The 19,910-nt window shown below is 40.9% G+C and overlaps 1 protein-coding gene across 1 annotated transcript in view; it reads right to left on the reverse strand.

Annotated features, from left to right (window-relative positions):
- mrpl11 (mitochondrial ribosomal protein L11) overlaps positions 1-19,910 on the reverse strand; it is a 79,148-nt gene that overhangs the window by 36,303 nt on the left and 22,935 nt on the right. Inside the window, exon 2 of the mRNA XM_085372640.1 lies at positions 8,039-8,217. Within this exon, the coding sequence (XP_085228766.1) occupies positions 8,039-8,161 (123 nt within the window). The 5' untranslated portion in view covers positions 8,162-8,217. The remainder of the gene's footprint in view (positions 1-8,038; positions 8,218-19,910) is intronic.

Raw genomic sequence — 19,910 nt, forward strand, 5'->3', positions numbered from 1 at the left:
AAAAAAGAAAAGAAAAAAAGAACAAAGGTCGAAATGATCTGCCACTTAATAGAAAGTTAGATACTAACCACTTTGAGAATTAAAAAAAAATCGTTATGTCAAATCAATTAGTGCCAATTTGCTGATAATTACACTTTTTCAAATTTGAAGATTTGCTGCAGTTCTGTATTATACTGCACTCTAAAAAGTGTGGGAGGAAAATATTAAGAAAAAAAAATAATGCCAGCGTCTCCCTGTTAAAGTAAATATGACTGGATCATGAGTATGAGCATCAATTAAGCATCAAAATCAACTTAAGTGTAATTTATGCAGGGTAGTCTGTTTCACAATAACACCGAATTAGATTATGCTTATTGTTGCATCTGCGTGTAATCATTCATCCGTGGTGCAGCTGTTACAAATGGGGGCTCATTTGCTACTTTATAATTTGCTAGTCGCACTAAACCAAGTAATGTATTATGATTAATTTCCTGACTGCATCCGTTATCCTTTTTCTAAGCACACCACCCTCCTCAGCCCCTGCCTCTAGGTCTAGGTCTACAGAGGAGACACCGGGGCATTCCCAAGCGAGCCGAGGGACAATCTTTCCAGCGAGTGTCAGGTCTCGCTGGGTCCCTCTTCCTGTTGGCCTGAAATATCTAATCTAAGAAGTGTCCAGGAAGCCTCCTAGACAGATATTTAAACCATGTAAGCTGACTCATTTCGTTTTGGAGAGGCAGCGGCTCTACTTTGAGCTCCTCATCCTATCACATCCTTTATTAAATCTGCAAAGAAAGTAAAGCTAAAAAAGCAGCAGAGTAAAAAGTGTTATAAATTTGAAATGAAGATATGTGGAAATAAAATGGAATTTGTCAAAAGTACAATTAACTCTTCACTATACCTCGATGTAGCACTACAGTAAGTAAATTTACTTGGTTATTACTAAATTTAATCCCGTTCTGGAAGTTGGTCTGATACAAAAGATTCAGCCAGTTTGTAAGCTTTATATAGGGCACACTATTTAAGTTTTGTCTACCCAGAGCATCAAGCTGCTTTGCAACCCACCTCCTTCCTAGTTCCACCCTCATGTGTGTTTGACCTTACTGATGTCATAGCTGTTTGTCAGTATGAGGGCTGCTTTGTTATCTGCTCGGGTCTTACTGTTGCTGCTCTCCTCTAGTCTGGCTTTCTGCATGTTTATGAAAAGTTGGGGAACAGAGCCAAACACAAATTACTGCAGATGGAAATAACAACCTCCCTTTTACTATAGAGGTCCTGACAGCAATGCAGTTTAATCCCTTAAGCCCTACACTATCTGCTGTTAAATTTATACCTGAAAAACATCCCCAGATTTATTCAGTAAGAGCTGTAAAAATGAAAGTCAAAAATTGATAACCCAGGGCTGTTTGGATAAAAGTGTCTTCGTCATCAGTGTATTAGTGACCTTAAAGAATTCCAGAAAGAAAAAAAAAACATGGCCTTTTTAATTGTGCCTAATCGAAACTGTAAATTTGTGACAAATACCACCCATAAAGTATCCCAGCTCCTCAAAGGGCCACTTGGGCATGCCTCCAAAAGCACACAACCCCCCACAGGGATTTAAATTTCTGGTCTGTATAGTCAATTTTTCTATTCATGACAAATGTACAGAGGTTAATGGGAATTAAATTCTCTTATTTAAATATTCCGCAAAGTGTTTAAACCGCACAGTTTACTAGGTACACCGGTTAAACTGCTTTATAAAACTAAGATTTAGTCAGTCAATCACATGGCAGCATTTAGGGCGCGTAGACACGGTGAAGACAAAGTTCAAACTTAACGTCAGAATTGGCAAGACTGGTCACTAAAGTGATTTTGAACACGGCATGGCTGTAAATGGCAAAAAGGTTGTTCTGAGTACTTCAGAAACTTCTGATCTACTGGGATTTTCCCCACACAGCTATCTCTAGGGTTTACAGAGAGGTCTGAAAAAGGGAAAATATCCACTGAACACTTGTCATTGTCAGAGGTCAGAGGAGTATGGCTAGACTGTTTGCAGCTTGTAGAAAGGCAGTAGTAACTCATAACCCCAAGTTACAACCAAACTATGCAGAAGAGCATCAAATGCACAAAACATTGAACCTTGAAGCACAAGAGCTACAGCAGCAGAAGACCACACCCATCAGCTATGAACAGGAAACTGAGGCTTCAATTCACACAGACTCACCAAAAGTGGACAAATGATTGGAAAAAGGTTTCCAGGTCAGATGAGTCTATTTCTTATTCTAGATTTAGGGGCGTGGTTATTTTCATTGACGGATGAGTGAGACTCCAGGACCGTAATGTTCAGTTGTTCAGGTACATAGTTTTTGTTTTAAGCCCAAATTAAGTAGCCAAAATTAGCACCCCATTTAATATCATAAAGATTTACATATGACCCTTCTTAGCAAAGTAAAGTGGTTTTCTACCATTAGCTGATAAGTTCCCAGGTCAACCGTGCTGTGTAAATATAGACTAGCTCCAATTATACCAGGATAGCCGGACCAAAAATGCACCATACAAGGCTTCAAAATTGCAATCCAAAAACTTGTTGATGGCATCAATTTACATTATATTCATCTATCCATTGTCTTCCACCTATCCAATTCAAGGTCATGGGGGGCTGGAGGTTAACACAGTGCTCATGCAGTGAGAGGCAGAGTCTATCACAGTCTAACACAGAGTGGCAGACAACCATTTACATCTATATCAATTTATAAATTACCAGTAAATCTAACATGCATGTCTTTGGATGGTGGCAGGAAGCTGGGGTATCCATGCAAATATGGGAAGAAAATCAATTCCCACACAGAAAGACCCCAATACTGGATTCCAGTCCAGTACCCTCCTGCTGTTCCTGCACCAAAGTACTATTTCCAGAAACAGCACAACAAAAGCTAGATCCATTTTGTTACCAAGTTACCATACTTTGCAGCCTTAAAATAAATTAATAAATTAACAAAAACTGTAGGTGTTGTATTTTTATAACAGTTGAGTTATAAACAGTCACTGGAGCTCACTGTATCCTATCTGATGACACTGTACGTTGTGTGAGATTAAGGTATTGATTCAGTATATAATATACAGATATATAACCTTGAATCCTAAATAGAACTACATTTGTCTCATGTTGCAGCTACTGCGTATTTATACTGCAACCATGAAATCAAAACCTTTAAATGTGGAGGTTAAAAAGAAAGCTTTAAAAATAAAAACCAAGTGTGGTGTGAGAAAGTAAGAAAATCTCAAATTAATCGCATAAAATAGACTCAGTGGAGTCTCGTATGCATTATTTAACACAGTTCGTGCTCAAACAGAATATTCTGACAAGATACAGCGAGGAACAAGTGTTCAAAGGTGAAACAGGCCATACAAACAAAGACAGGCAGAGAAGATGAAACTGCATACTTGGTGAGGCTGGTAAAGAAACCACTATTCTTAGTTTCGGCGTCAGAGTGAGGTTTCAAAAATCCAAGCATCTTTAAAGGTAGCAAATTTGAACCGTAACATCTTTGGGAAAGGAAACGGTGCTTTCAGGGAGAAGAAAACTTAAAAAAAAAATATATATATATATATATATATATATATATATATATATATATATATATATATATATATATATATATATATATATATATATATAAAAATGCCATTTTCCCCAGTGATGCAGATACATCAATACTCACGTTACTCTGACAAGAAGATGTTAGAGAGGAGGATGATTGCTCATAAATACATGATTGCTATTGTTTGAGTCTTTATGCATGTCTGATGGTTAGCTGCCAGTAAAAATATGTCAACTGTCAGTCACAAACACGGATCTTTCTATTAAAAAAAACAAAAGGAGTTTCAAATCAAATGCTTCAAATTTATAATGTCTCATGTTAGACACAAAATTAGACAGAAAGCTGTAAAGGTTCATTTTCAATTAACCTTTGAAGCTCCCAAATTGCTCTAAATGTGCCAGATGTAAAATCTCAATGACCTTTAGAGTTGACTGACAGCCAGAGCGAGTTTCTTAATTCGCAGCTTTAGCTCAGGGAAACTCAGGGTCTCCAGTGTAGCTGCAGGGGAAGGAAGCTTTAAATATAATCGGTAAAAATCTTAAAATCAATTATACATCTAACTGGTAAACAGCAAAGAGAGGATAAAACTGGGTTTTCCCAGTCTCTCTTACACATGGTAGCAGTTCAATTTTGGCTTCTATATTTCTGAGCAGATGATAAAAGATGGTAGATGAAAGCAGAGATCCTGTGGCTCCAGGGTGCAGTGGTTAACATATGTGCCTTACATGCGAAAGCACTCCGGTTCAAGGAGACACAAACCCTTCCTCAGGAGGTCAGAAGCCCGAGCACTCCTTGTGCCAGATCAATGTTTGTGACTTGTGCCAGTCCCAAATGCACAGAAATGGAAGGGTTGTGTCAGGAAAGGCATCTGGTGCAAAATCTGTGTCAAGTCAAATATATGGATCCAGCCACTGTGCCAACCACTTGCACAATGAGAGAGCAGCGGAAAGTGCTCTCAGATGAAAGCATAGATCCACCACTTACTTTATTTTTGGACAGAAAGAATACGATTGTTTGTTTTCCAGAAGGAATCATCATTGCTGTACTACAAAAATAAAGCATATTTTCTAAAATCTGTATTAACATCTTAACGTGACGATTATCAGCTCTCGAGTTTATATATCTAAACCTAAGCAAACAGTTGCTTATTTACACAACCCACAGATAAGGATATAAATAGCATTCATTTGGAGTTGGAGTTTTTAAAAATCCAATATTCCTTCTGGCCATTCAGTTGTACATGCTTTAAAAAGTTCACGAGCAAACTGTGCCAACTGTTTCTGTTTGGTGCTGAGGAGGCAGTGTGCAGCACTGTTTTTTAAATCAATTATGGGACTGTAAAACACCACTATAAGAGCAGCAAAACTAAATCAAGGCCAGAAGCAATGACTTTAACAATGCCGAGTTTCTCTGTAGAGCCGAGAAGCCCTGAAGCCGGAAACAAGTTTTATTCCACTAAATCATGTGAGCGGTTATTGCGGGTTTAAGACAGTCCTTCCTTTTCATTTCTAAAATCGAGTAACTGAAAAACTCACTAGACTGTAGGGGAGAAAAAATTCTGTCATCTGCATAGAAACAATACAGATATTATGTTGGAAGGAAATTCTCATTAGCTTATTAATACAGATATCTAATCACATGACATGTCAAAGGTTAGTGGGAGTGATCTCTGCCTACACAGATTACTAGAGCTACCCTCGGAAAAGCTGATGGTCATTAAGTCACGACTTTATTCATATATACTGATGTGTCGTTAAGACTAAAGGGGTCAAGTGTCATATGTAAGGGAGAAAAAGTTAAACATGTAGACATGGTCAAGACAACCTGCCGAAATCTAAGTGACTTTGTACATGGCGTGGTTGTTGGTACCAGACAGGTTCGTCTGAGTATTTCAGAATACCGCAATTTTCCCACAAAACCATCTCTACAGTTTACAGAGAATGGTCTGAAAAAGAGAAAATATCCAGTGAACAGCAATTGTGGGTAAAATGCATTGTTGAGGCCGGAGGAGAATGGCCAGACTGCTTCAAGATAACAGGAAAGAAACAGTGTCTTCAAATAACCATTTGTTACAAAGTCTCTGAACGCACAACACAAGCAGACGAGCTACAGCAGCAGAAGAGCGCAGAGGGTGTCAACCCTGTAACTAAGAACAGAAAACTGAGGCTAGACTTCGCAGGGGTTCACCAATACTAGACAATACAAGGCTTGAAAATCATCGCCTGGTCTGACGAGTTACAATTTCTGTGTCAGAATTCGACATAAACAGCGTGAAAGCAAGGATCCATCCTGGCTTGCATCAATGGTTCAGGCAAGTAGAGATTTAATACCAAATGAGCATCATTTAAATGTACAGTATTGTTCCTGACCATATCCATCCCTTTATATCCAGGGTGTACACGTCTTCTGATGGCTGCTTCCAACACGATAACGCACCATGTCAGAAAGGTCGTGCCATATCAAAATCAGATCTCAATCAAGTAGAGCACGTTTGGGGTGTGAATGGGAGATTCATATCCAGCCAAAAAAAAAAATAATGCAGCAACTGTGTGCTTTGCTACATGAAAATCTATAAGAAAAACACTGACCAATGTTTTTTTCTCAGTGATCAAAACGCTACTGCATCAACATCAAAAATCTAGCATTCAAGCTGTGTAATAGGATTGTATATTTTAATCAAACACATAAAGTGTGAGATCAGGATGCCAAAATGTTAAAAGTTTTGGCTTTTTAGCGTAAAAACAATTTTATCAATTAAATTAAATTTTATTCATATAGCGCCAAATTGCAACAACCGTTGCCTTAAGGTTACTTATATTGTAAGGCAAAAACCCTACATTATCACAAAGAAAGCAGAGAAAACCCCAACAATCATATGAGCCCCTATGAGCACGCGCTTTGGCGACAGTGGGAGGGAAAAACACCATTTATACAGGAAGAAACCTCCAGCAGAACCAGGCTCAGGGAGGGGCAGCCATCTGCCACGACTGGTTGGGGTTGGGGGAGGAAGACACAACATTTTTGTTAGTGTGTTGTCATTATCTTTGCGGATCAAGTTAGCTTATTTTATTATTAAATACGAGAAAATATTTGTCATAGAGAAAAGTGTTTAAAATGATCTAAAATCTTTGGGGTTTAAGCCCCAAATGTAAGTCCTGGCCTGTCATAGAGACCAGGTTAAGTTAAGCTATTCGTTACTAACCCTGGTAAGTAAATGAATGACCTGCATTTAAGCTATTAGAAGCAGTGCGCAGCCACCAGATTTTTATGTTGTGGTTAATGTTGTTCAACTGGTGACAACAGAATATAGAAGAGCTACAGTAATGGTGCAGCTATTGATGATGTCATCTAAGAGAAATACGATATTTTCGATTGATTTCACTTATAAAGCTACCTTCCGTGATATTATAAATCATGTGGCGCTCGCTTTTCTGGCAATTATGCACATTTTTCCATTCTCTTGTCTGAGTGTCGTCATTATGTCACGGAGATGGATTAGCTGTGAGAATTGATCTGGTTTCCAAGTGTGCAACAGCATCCACGGCTGATGAGTACTGTCCATTAAAGAGGCTAACTGAACCATTTGTATGTAGAGAATGAGCCTTTGGGTTGCTTTCTTTCTATCTCTCAAAGGACAATTAAACTTTAATTCCTCAATGGCTATTAAAGCTGCAGCAGATAGAACCTTTTATGGCATAAAATAAAATCTAAACTTTACAAGAAAAATTCAACGCAGATGCAATTTTGTGATCAGAAACAAAGAGGAGGTTAATGAACAGAGCATCAGCAGTGAATGGCCAAGTAAATTCTGCCTCTGCTATTCTGACCCGCTCTCTTCACTTTGATCATTGCTCATTGCTCGAGGACTGCTGACTTATTTTATTATTGTACCGGCCAATTCATAAATTTTTCTAGTCAGAATTGGCATCAGTGGGGAAAAAGTTGTAGTGGTGCATCCCCGAGCAATAAAAAACAAGACTACCTCAGCTGTCTCTGTGGAGCAATTGAAGCAGAAAGAAGTACAGAAGAATTTAAGACAAAACCTTCGCAGGTTCAATCCCTTTTCATCAGCCGGCTTGTAAAGAGTGAGGCTAATGTATATGGACAGGTGCTGCTGTGGGTGGAGGGGTTGGTGTGTTTGGCCTGAAAACTGTGAGAAAATAGTTGCAGACTGAGGCAGTGTGTGGCACCCACCTGCACAATAGAGCTGTGCGACTAGAATAAGAATGGGAATATGAATAGGGAGGAGAAGGAGGTGGAGGTGGGGATGTACGATGAGGTGACTGAGGGGAGAGAGGCAACTATGTGACTGGCAAAGTGAAAATAGGAAAGGATCGGGTTGCTTTGCGGTTAATGAGTGCTGTGTTCAGAAGGTCGGTTGATAAAATGAAGCACTGCTCCTTCAATTAAGTTAATACTTGTGATTACTCAGAGCGAACAGATAGAACAAGAAGTGAAATCAGGAGTAATTTTACCTGTCCCAGAATGGGGCCTAGCGGAGGTCCAGGGGCAGCCTGTCCTGACCTCACTATAGCCCGGATTACATTGCCTGTATCCAATTTCTTCACGGCCTTGGCTGCTTTGGAGATCTTTGACATCCTGGTCTGTATGGAAAGTCTTAAATCTTCCTCCAAGTCAACTGAGAATCCATCCACTGAAAATGCACAAGAAAAACAAACAAATTAGGTTTTTCGAGCATATACAACAGCAACAAATCATTCACACGCCAGGCTCATTAAAACATCATACACCCAAGTCGATACGAATACCCAGAGGCAAAACCTGAGCCTTTCCCTTCTGCAGCGGGCGAGTAATTAAAAAAAATCTTTGCCTTCGATCGGCTCAGTTAGAGCCACTTTCCTGGAGGTGTTTGCAGTGTGGATCAGCAGCTGAGTGAGATGCCTGCCACGTTGGAGAGCCTAAGAACTAGCAGGATTTAAACTTCACTAAGAAGAAAAAAGAAAAAATCATGGAGTGCATGCCAAAAACGCCTCCATCGCCTCACTTCTGTTTGAGACTTAACTGTCTGTGCTCCGTCAAAGCTTCCCCTGCATCTGTAGAGGTCAAGGATAGAAGAGGGGTGTGTATTCATAAAAATACACTGAGAAGGTGCGGATGTGTCACCGCCTCGTACGAATGCAAAGAGGGGTCGGCTCTCTTCATTCCACCTTAAAATGCATTTGCCAAATCAGGAGACAATTAGCAGAGTGGGAAGAATGGCCTGAACTCCTGGCCTTTCTCTGGGGAAGCAAAAGACATAAAAGGAGTCTTATAATCCCCTGCTGGAATAAAAGTGATACTGACACAGCTGTAGGGGGGGGGGGGGGGGGGGGGGGGGAAGGAGGGGGGGGGTTTGGGGGGAGATCATTGACTGGAGCCAAGGGACAAATACAAGTTTTAAAGTTGAGACTTGTGATTCAGGGGAACCCTGCATTCAATAAAAATAAGTACTTGAGGGGAGGGGTCCAGCAATGATTCATTGTAGGCAACAGAGGGTATCCAATTAGATCAACAGAAGAGACAGTACCAGAAAGATATATGGGACCTCACGCTGCTTCAGAGCAACAAACAGTGGGAAGCTACACCCAAGAAAAGTTGCGATTCTGTGTGGATTGCTGATTATCCAGCAGCCGTTAAAGTGCAGCCACTGTGAGGCAATATTTGTAAGGGCATTAAGGTTATACGCACGCTGCAGAAAGAGTCCCAAATAGAATCCATTTAGTCTGGATTCCCTGAATAGCTGTCTTTACAATGTGACTCACATACGCTGCTACTTTTCTGAGGTCAATTTCACAGTACTCACCTAATGTGCTCAGCTACTTCATTGTAGAAAATTGTTGGCAGTCAGATCAATTTTGGAGGCAGTTAAAAATGCAGAGAACCAGTATGCATTAAATCTGAAGTGAGAAAAGCCACTTCTGTTATCAAACAATGACTCATGAAAAAGTCATGAATGCTTAACTGGCAAGCTTAGCTAAATAATTCAAACATAAATTTGACAGAGGGGGAAAAAAAACACAGTAACTGACCAATAAAATGACACACTGCACCATCCACAGAGAGTGAGGCTTAACAGTGTGGTGAGGGTTGCTGTTCCTAAACAGTTAGGGCCAGCATCACATGTTGGGTTTAATTCCAATTTGGAGCAAAGGGAATAACGCCTCTACGAGCGGGGAAATGACAACGTCATGCTTTAATGCACCGCAACTCCAATCTCTGTTGGAGTATGAATAATAAAACTGCAGTTCCCTCGCAAAATGAAATCACTCATCACAAGGCCAAGCAGTGAACGCTGGAGAAGAACTGACCTACATAAGGCAACAAAACTGCACTGACTGTGCGTTTCATCCAGCACAATTTACATTAGAGTCAAGGAATGAAGCTGCATTAACAGCGCAGAAGCAGGAAAACATGGTTCAAGGCTGCATGAAAAGCCTCAATCAGAGCTAGCTTAATGCTTTTGCTGTGAATAATCAAATCAAAGCCAAAGTAATCTGAAAGGAAAAGACACAATTTTGAGCTGCTCTTTAGGCGGAATATTACATCCCTACGGCAATTACTGGCAACAGCTTCGTTGATAACAAGGAGTAGACAGAAAGAGCAATTTGTTTGGGCCGCGTAGAGTTACTGCGTGAGAGCACTTTGTTAAAACATGCTTGATAAATGACGGGCCACAAACCCAGCATTTAAATTACCGCCTAATAGAAGAAGGTGAGGTGAGCTATAATAAAGCACAAACCGAAGCAAATCTGGGACAATACTCCAAATTGCCACTTCGACTCAAATTCATAGCTCAGTCGCAAAGGTATTCCACGTGAACATGAAAACAAGTCTCTAATCGTCGACTCGTACACTCGGGCTTAATAAAACAGCCACGGTGACCAAAATCAGAACTCTAAAAATAATACTTCCAAGAAAATCTGGAAGTTTTCCAGCTCCCCCGCCGCCTGTCGAATAAACTACCACTGATCGAGGGGAGGCATCTTTGACAGAAGTAAACATGTCAATAAAACTGAGCACGCTGGAGGAAAAGCTCGAGAAAAATTCCACCTGTCATGATAATATGCAGGTCTACACAGACTGTTGTCAAAAGATCATCTGAAACCAGACTCCTATATTATATCACCTGCCCATTAATATGCCTGCGAAATTTCTACAGGCTATCACAGAGCAGTATCAGCAGCTTCTGTTTTGTGTTTCAGCATAATTAAAAGTGACTCAATTTCAAGGGTAACACTGACTTTGATTAAAGAAATTAATCAACTTGGTATTAAAAATGTGGGCTTAATTGCACGGGCGAAGCCCACCGCTGTTTGTTGTTTAGGCTATTCGGTTCTCTTTAGTCTTAATTAGGAGGCAAGCCAAACTGTAGTCAACATCAATGAGGCTTCTAAATCTGTTATTTATTTACAAGTGAAGGTTACGGGTATTGATTTTCTATAAAATGACAGTCTTGAAAAATGGACAAAATGGTCTCGAAGCAGTGTGTTTAGTTTGAAAGTGAATGCTCAATATAAATGACACAGACATTGTATCAGCCTGGAGGAAATTATGTCTTTTTCTTCTTCTCTCTACATCTTTTAAATCTTTTAGTTGCACTCTGATGAAATAAAAGCTGAACAGTAATTCATTTCTCAGTAGGATCTGGTTTCGTACCTGGAACAACACCTAATCAAGAGCAGTTCAATAACCTTTGTTGCACATTATCTGCCTTCCCGTCTTCATATCTCCGCAAAATTAAAACTAACTAAAAGAAGTTGGAGGAGAAAAGAACAATTTCCCAGCTGCACAGATTGAGTTTCAAATGAATGAATATCTCAACAAAAGAAGCATAGCGACATAGATTCAAGTGTAAGTGTGTGTTAAAATAAAAACTGTGCCTCACTGAAGGCTTTTCCCATTTTATTTCTATCAGAGCACCTTTTGTTAGATTTGTATTGTTGATTGTCATTTATGCTTAGAAATATTTACTTATATATGCTTAGAGTTTTGTAATTAGTTGTAGATTGGTAGAGGTTTTGATCCTTGATAGTCTGCAAACTTTGTGTGTATTAGACAGCACTTTGGGAGCATGAGAGGTCATACCGTGTCTTATTGTTTTATGGTAGGATTAACGTAGTTGCGTCTGTTCTAGTCTAAGTGCTCTTTGTTTAGATGAACTGCAGGACTTCCTCACCGTGTTATCTAGGATGAACCATCTAGGGGGAGGGGGAGGCTACCCTCTTCCTGACCAAGGATGTTTGACCCTTTGATCAGCAGTCCACACACACACACACACACACACACACACACACACACAGGCAAGGTACTCTTTGTGTGTATGTAGACGTCATATGTTAATGAACTTATGCATATTCATGTAACCTCAATAAAAGAACAGTGGTACGGGAGAACGGACGAGAGCAACTGGGGTCAAGCGAAGGAACGGTGCCTGTCCGGTTCTCTCCCGTGCACGAGAAACATGAAGAAGCTTGCCTACTTGTGTCTTGCTTTGCAGTGTAATTATATTGCCTTCAACGTTCCAGCGGATGGGTTCAAGCTACAAACCTATCATTAATTGGTCCTTCGATGCCGGAGTCCTGGAATCGCATTCACCGAGGGGAGGAGGGACACGCTGAAAGACTGACGTCAGCCAGGAAGTTCCTGTGGATTCGCTGTCTGTCTTTTCTCCTCGATGAATGGCGATCGGCGGGATTCGATGCTGATATTACACGCTAAGCAACACCAAGTAAGTTTACAGAGGCCGACTCTATAACCGTGTCGTTGTGCAGTCTCCGCCACTTTGTGAGGCGTTGAGAAGTTCGCTGCTTTGTGGAGCGAAACCCGGGTTCCTTGCTACTGTGTGCAGCAAGAGGTTCCTTACCGCTTTGTGGGGTAAGAGGTTCCTTACCGCTTTGTGGGGTAAGAGGTTCCTCGCTACTTTGTGCAGCGAGAGGTGAGTTCTCCGCCACTTTGTGAGGCGTTGAGAGGTTCCACGGGGTCCAGATTGTGCTGGACAGTAGGCCTATTTTTTGTTGTCATTGTCGTCGTCGTCGTTGTTGTTGTTGTGTGAGTGTGTGCGGAGCAGAACATGTGGTCTGTGACACCGACTGCTGTTGTTATCATGGGTTTCTAAGCAACCAAGAGTGAGTCGGCGGGAGACAGACGTTTGTGCTGGACTTTGCTCCTGGCAGCACAAAGTATTTATGTAAAAAAGAGAGAGAGCGATGGCTCCTTAGCTGCGCGGGTTCACGCGAGCGCGGTCACGCGGACCTGAGCCGTGCGGTTAATCGCAGGCTTATAAATGGAAGAGATTCAAATGTTAGAAGTTTTCAGAAAACACACCAGCCTTGAAGAGCGTGTGGAGAAGGCCAGTCCACAGCACTTAAGATATGCTCTGGTGAATGGCTTTCCCCCCACCCCTTGCTGACACAATGTTTATTCTTTAGCTTGCCCTGATCGACAACAGCCTGTGTGCCAGACCATAGATTTAATTGAGGTGGATAGTTGTTAAAAGTAATCTACATTAAGCTTGTGGTTGCTCAAATTCAGTACAATGACATATGAGGTGAAGTGTTATAGATAAATATTTAAGCTAATGAAGTGCATAGAGGCACTTGACCTGTGTGAAAGACTGTCGTCTTATTATGAGCCATTGTTGAGATATACAGCACACCTGTGAAAACAACTAATATGCTGAACCCTATATGAAACATCTAAAAGTACGTGATGGAGAAGCTGTATTGAATATGAAAGTGTAAGACTTTGCCACTGTGGGAAGAGCATGCAACTACTGTGTGATGTTGCGTTGCGTTTTTTTCTTTTTCTTCTGAGCTGATGAGCAAGCTACACATTATCAGATCAAGAGCTGTCTGAGAACTACTCAAAGAGAGGGAAACAGAGCTAGGATAACTGTGATAACTGGAGTGTGCAGCGTTTCCATGAGCAGTTTTCCTGCATCTTGACTTGTGTGTAGAGTGTTCATAACATCAGCATCATGTTTTTGTTTATTTGTTTGTTGGGTTGAAAAATAGTTAAATAAACTGGTGATCATATTTACGGATCACCATGGCACATATCATCAGCCATGTGATTTATTTTTGCAGATGACAAAGTGAGTGTGAATGTGTCTGACGTCACAGTGTTTTTGTGCGCTGTGTAAAAGTAATTGCCTTTGATTGTGAGTGAGAGCGGTGATTCTGCAGGTCACCAGCTATTGTAACGAAAAAAAAAGAAAAAAAAAAAGAGTGAAAAAGAAAAATCATAGGAAAAAGGTTTTGTGTTGATCAGCCAAAAACAACTACAATTTCATTTTCTGCTTTTAAGAAAAGACTGTTCACAAAAACACACACAGAGAGAGAGATGTGTGTTGATTAAGCAGTGATGATAATAATGAAATGTCTTAGTTTGTCACTTTCAGGTGAAAAGCAGACCTGAATCAATTTTCCACATGCAGCAGTCGGAAGAAAGTTATAGTTTAACATCATTGGAAACATGCAGGCCAAGTTTCTGGCTGACTTATTTACAGCGCCATGTGTCTCTCAACCTCACAAGCAAGCAAGCTCTCACCCCTCCCTGAAGACAAGGAATGCAGCTCCAAAGCAATAACATGATAAAGAGACAGCAGCAAGTCCTGAGCAAAGAGTCCCAGCAAAGCAGCAGCAATGTGGACAAACAGTATCAGAGAAGAAGAGCAAACCCATCATCCTGACTGATCGGATGGATGGCACTGTGTTTACAACAGGCTGTGACTTCACTGTGCATGTGAAGAAAACGTTTGAGGAGAACTGAACAGTTGGAGTTTGACATTTGCCACCTGTGGAGTAAAATGGCAAGAAGAGACAGTGGAACACAGGACAAAGCTGAAGGAGAACTGCCGGCTGTTTGGACTGTTGAAGTGGGAGAGGACAAAAGAGTGAGAGGACAACAGAGTGAGAAGACTAGGTGAGAACACAGAGGAATGCTGTTATTTAATGTGGGAAATCAAAATTTGGGTTAGCAAACCTGGGGAAAAGAAAACTGACTGCTTAAGTTGGAAAATTGAGAAGGAGTCTGGATATATGCAAATATAAAAAACATATACATCATATACAAAATCACACACACAAGCAGAACATGCATTAACCCTACTAACACAAACACAAGAGAGCTCATGAAGATTAGACAACATCTTCAGCATGTGAGTCTGTTTATCATCTTGTCCAAGTCACTTAGTGTGATGCAAAGACCAGTGGACTCATAGCACATTAGTTAAGAAATGATTAAATAATAGCAGAGAAATGTGTAGGAAAGGCACAAACACCCATGCAATGAAAATTAGCTTGTTATCTTTCATCAGTGTTAAAATAGTGTCAATTTAGCAGACACTTGTTATTAAATACTGAATTTATCCAATGCAAAAAATTGACTCTCCAGGTTGCAGGACAACAGTTTAACTTTTGTGGGAAAAAAGATCCTGGTTTGACCAATCAGACAATAAATTTAGTTGTTAAAATGGTAAATTGGGAGAAGCTTCCTGCTTGATTGAGGCAGCACATGTAATTTACTGTATGAGGGAAATTGTCTTTTGTGATACTATTTTGAACATGCTTTTCTGTCGTCCTGTCAACTTAGTGGGTTAATAGCTGATATGCAAATTAGTTGATCGGTTTTAGATTAATGAAAGGTGATTGAATTCTAGCACGAGTGAATGAGATGTGTTGGAGTTTGTTGTGTGTTGAGTGGAGACTCTAAAACACTGAGTTTCCTGTTTTGATGTGCGAGTGAATCCTGTATTTAGATACACAACTCTGAATACGTCAGAACAAACTTCTTTTGTGAAGTGCATGACAGCATGTCACATGTTTTATGATGAAGGGAAAAAAGGAAAACTGAATAAAATAGATCTGTGGCCTAAATGAGTGAAGAGCACAGACCTGGTGATTAAACTCATAAGTTAAAGAAGACATTAGGCTTATGTTGTGAGTTGTGCAGCTGATGGTTGGTTTGGAGTGAATCTAGCTGATGATTCTTCTCCTGTTGTGAAGTTGATGAGGAGTTTGTGTCATGACTTAACAAGGCCTTTTTATTTTGATACTTTCACAGTGCACTGAAAGTTTGGTTTGATAATCTCTGTTATTTTTCATTTTTATTTTTTGAACAGGCACTGATTTTGTTTGTCTATTTCTTTTCTTTAAGCAGATCTGCACGTCGGGAATTAAAAGTGCTATACGACCTGTCGAGAAAGCTGTTACAAGTGAGTTTTCTCCACATTGAAATGGGCTCAGGAGAAAGCTACTTATTGGGACAATATTAAATGAGAGTCCCTGTCCTAAAAAGGATTCAGCGATGTAATCCTATCTAAACTTCTTTTTCTTTTTGAAATGACGTCATTTTGCTGAGAGTGGAAACTAAATGCGACGATAGGTTCCACTATCAGCAAAGAAAGAAAGAATGAATGAATGAATGAATGGAAATAGAATAAAAACAAACTGACTGACTGGTAAAAGCTGACAGGACTTGACCACGACTCAAGTTTAACCTCCACCTAGACAGGACAAAAGGGTGGATGATTTTATGTGTTTTTGTTACAGGAGCAGAAAGATGACAGCAACATTCGAGGTTGCATGATGATTTAATCTTTTAAATGCCATTTTCTCTGTCTGTGAATTTACTATGTGTGTGTTATTCACTACCTTGTGTTGCTTACAGAGGTAATGGTGACAAAGTATGCAATACGCCTGCGCAAGCGCTAACATTTGCATTTTCTTTTCTACAGCATTGCAGTTTTTCATGTGTTTGATCATGTGATTTATAAGAGGATTAGTTAATGTTTTTTTTTTACTATAGGATTTCTGGGTTTATATGTGTATGACATTCTTTCTACAGCTAGGGATGGCTAACTTTATGGTGTTTTTATGGCACCTCTGGAATGTGGATGGCCGACGCCTGCCCACCAGGATAATCAATGTGTGTTGCTAATGTTTGTTTTTTGAGACTGCATGTACAAGATTCAGCAGAAGCGGACAAGTGACATGAGACAAACAAATAAGAGATGCGGTGTTATGGAATAGTTAATATGGGCTCATTTGCTGGCCACTCTTGAGCCCATAAATAATATATGAGTGGAGTGACTTTGCTTACGAGAAGTCACTGATTACATTACTGTTGACTGAGTACATGGGATGATCCATGTCTGAGGCAAATTATGGTAATAATTGTAGTTTACTGATTTGAGAAAACCTGCACATGACACTTGTCTTGCTAGTGCTGAATGCTTATTACTTTTATGATATAATTGTTTACAGGTATGACGTTTGATTTCACTTCCAGATTTTGCTTTCCGGGCCATGATGGTGTGTATGCAGGCTCCTGGCAGAGCCAGGTGTTATGCAAAACACACTAACATTTTTATTGCAGGATTATAGGTCCAGGGTGGTGCTGCTCCAGGGGAGGAGATGCCCTGATGTTGCCTGGGATATGATCTAGCTAATCTTTTTCTTTAAGACAGGAATCCAGGTTTGGTGAGTTGACGCATGGGTGTGTCCATGCGTCAAGAGGAGGGGTCCAAGGATTAACATTAAACAATGTTTTTTATTATTGTTGCAGTGATTTGTGTGATTAGCCGTTTTATTTACAAATATTAAACCTATGCAAGTGGTGCACCCATGTTCAGATGAGGCTTTGATGGCCTATAAGTGAAGTTCACTGAACTAAAGAATGTGGTTTGATGATTGTTGACATACTCTCCAAATAGTTTGTCTTCCTAGCAAGGAAATATAGGTGCAGCAGTAATCTCCTGAGAAATCTTCAGAGGCCCAGTGAGAAGCGCATAGCTGACAGGACCAGGCAGTGGTTGAGGTCAAAGGTCAAGCTGGTTGGGGCCCATCATGAGATCAGACCTTGGAGCCACAGCAAGGACCATTTTAACTGCCTGCAAAATAGCGAGAGACCCTCCTGGATTTATCAGAGCCACTGCAAGAGGTCGAGGGCCCAGGAAACCCCGGCACCCTCAAGACAGCACAATAGAGAAATCTCACACTTGGTTGTTTCAGTGGTGAGGGGGGAGTGCTGATTGAGCCCCCGTAGGGTAAGCTCGCACTTCAACCTCCAGCCTCTGATCAACTCTAGGGCAACCAAGTGCGAGGCGTGACGGACCTGTGTGCGACCAGGACCCTCTTGGTTACCTTGACTACGACGCTCATCCTTATAGGACCCCAGCTGGTGCCGGAAACAGCTGAACCAGGAGGAAGGCAGAGGAGATGGACACATGACAACTCTCACCTAAGAGAGACAGATCCAGCAGGCCCAAAATCAGGACTATGCATTACGAGAAGGAGTGCCTGAGAGGATCGTCCACAGGATGGGAGCTGAGGCCAGGAGAGAGACTTCAGGAGGATCAGAGATCATCTTCAGCACAGCAGACATCACACAGAGAGCTGTGCTACTGAGCTTCCAGGAGATCAAGAGGAGACTTCCCACAGCAAGATTTTAAATAAAATGAAAGATTCAATATTGACGCTGAGAAAGACAATTAAGGTGTACGACGTGCTCTGCCTTAAATCTTCAGCAGCGTTGGGATATGAAAACTCGAGGGATGAGGGCTCCATCGACAGCGCAGAAGGAGTTCGAGGATGACATCATGATTCTGTGAAAAGCACAGGAACCAGAAGCTATGGTGGTGATGACAGCAATTTCCTATGAACATCATCTAATGCTGTGCCACTGTACTGTGCATACGATGACACTCTGAAGGCTGCTGGGATCATAACAGCAGTAAGATGACGGAACCCAGCACCCTTTCCACAGAGAGCTTTTTCTGCAGAGCGTGGACAATGGCAGAGTCATAAATATCCCCCTCACAAGACGAAGGTCTGAAGTCAGGTGATGGGGGCTGGTAAGAGGCCATAAAACTGGAGTGCTGAGAGGTCTGCAGCTTGGAAATAGCTGAGACCCATGTTGACGAACAACAAAACCAACTGGTATGTTTGAATGTTTATTCTACATACATTTGGACTCTGGTCCTATGGACAGTGATGGAAACAACTGGAAGAGACATTCATGACGCCCTGCAGAGCTTAAACCACTCTGCAGAGAGACATGTGATGTGCACACCCGGAGGAAGCATCACCAAGCTGGGATGTTTTTGAAAATGTTATCTTCTTATTTTCACTATTAAATTAACAATTTCTTTGTTTGCTCATAGGATGCAGTTTGCCATGAGATGAGATCAATGAGGAATGGGATAACTGCTAATACATTTGTTGAACTGTGTACCTTTTCAGTAATTTAGGGTGATTTGACGTATGCTGAGTATAAAAATGTTTGCATTGAAACTGTCAGACATGAGGTATTCATACCTGGGAACTTTAAGCATAAAGGTCAAAAAGGGGGGAAATGTTAGATTTGTATTGTTGATTGTCATTTATGCTTAGAAATATTTACTTATATATGCTTAGAGTTTTGTAATTAGTTGTAGATTGGTAGAGGTTTTGATCCTTGATAGTCTGCAAACTTTGTGTGTATTAGACAGCACTTTGGGAGCATGAGAGGTCATACCGTGTCTTATTGTTTTATGGTAGGATTAACGTAGTTGCGTCTGTTCTAGTCTAAGTGCTCTTTGTTTAGATGAACTGCAGGACTTCCTCACCGTGTTATCTAGGATGAACCATCTAGGGGGAGGGGGAGGCTACCCTCTTCCTGACCAAGGATGTTTGACCCTTTGATCAGCAGTCCACACACACACACACACACACACACACACACACACACACACAGGCAAGGTACTCTTTGTGTGTATGTAGACGTCATATGTTAATGAACTTATGCATATTCATGTAACCTCAATAAAAGAACAGTGGTACGGGAGAACGGACGAGAGCAACTGGGGTCAAGCGAAGGAACGGTGCCTGTCCGGTTCTCTCCCGTGCACGAGAAACATGAAGAAGCTTGCCTACTTGTGTCTTGCTTTGCAGTGTAATTATATTGCCTTCAACGTTCCAGCGGATGGGTTCAAGCTACAAACCTATCACCTTTATGCGGTTGGTTTATTATTCTCAACAGCTTTTCCCTCTGTAGGCCTGCGGGAACTCATGCACACCAGACTACAGCTTTTATTAATGACTTGTGCTTGCCAAGGTTTAGTACTAACTAGAGCCTGACCAATGCTGGATTTTTAAGGCAGGTGCTGGTAGCAATTTGTAGTGAGTGCAAAATATGAATCTATTGGCCAATAGTCATATAAATATAAATATATTTCAGGATGGTGGTACTTATGAGCCTTATCGGTGATGAGGAGTAACCATTCCTCCTAACAAAGCTGTTTCAGTTCATTCAGTTCAGTTCAGCCTCTGTCGTTGTGTCCTTGGGCAAGGACCTTCACCTACCGCC

Source organism: Diplotaxodon limnothrissa, linkage group LG2 (genome assembly GCF_057381915.1).
Source record: "Diplotaxodon limnothrissa isolate DT_005_m linkage group LG2, D_limnothrissa_male_GT1.1, whole genome shotgun sequence".
Lineage (NCBI taxonomy): Eukaryota > Metazoa > Chordata > Actinopteri > Cichliformes > Cichlidae > Diplotaxodon > Diplotaxodon limnothrissa.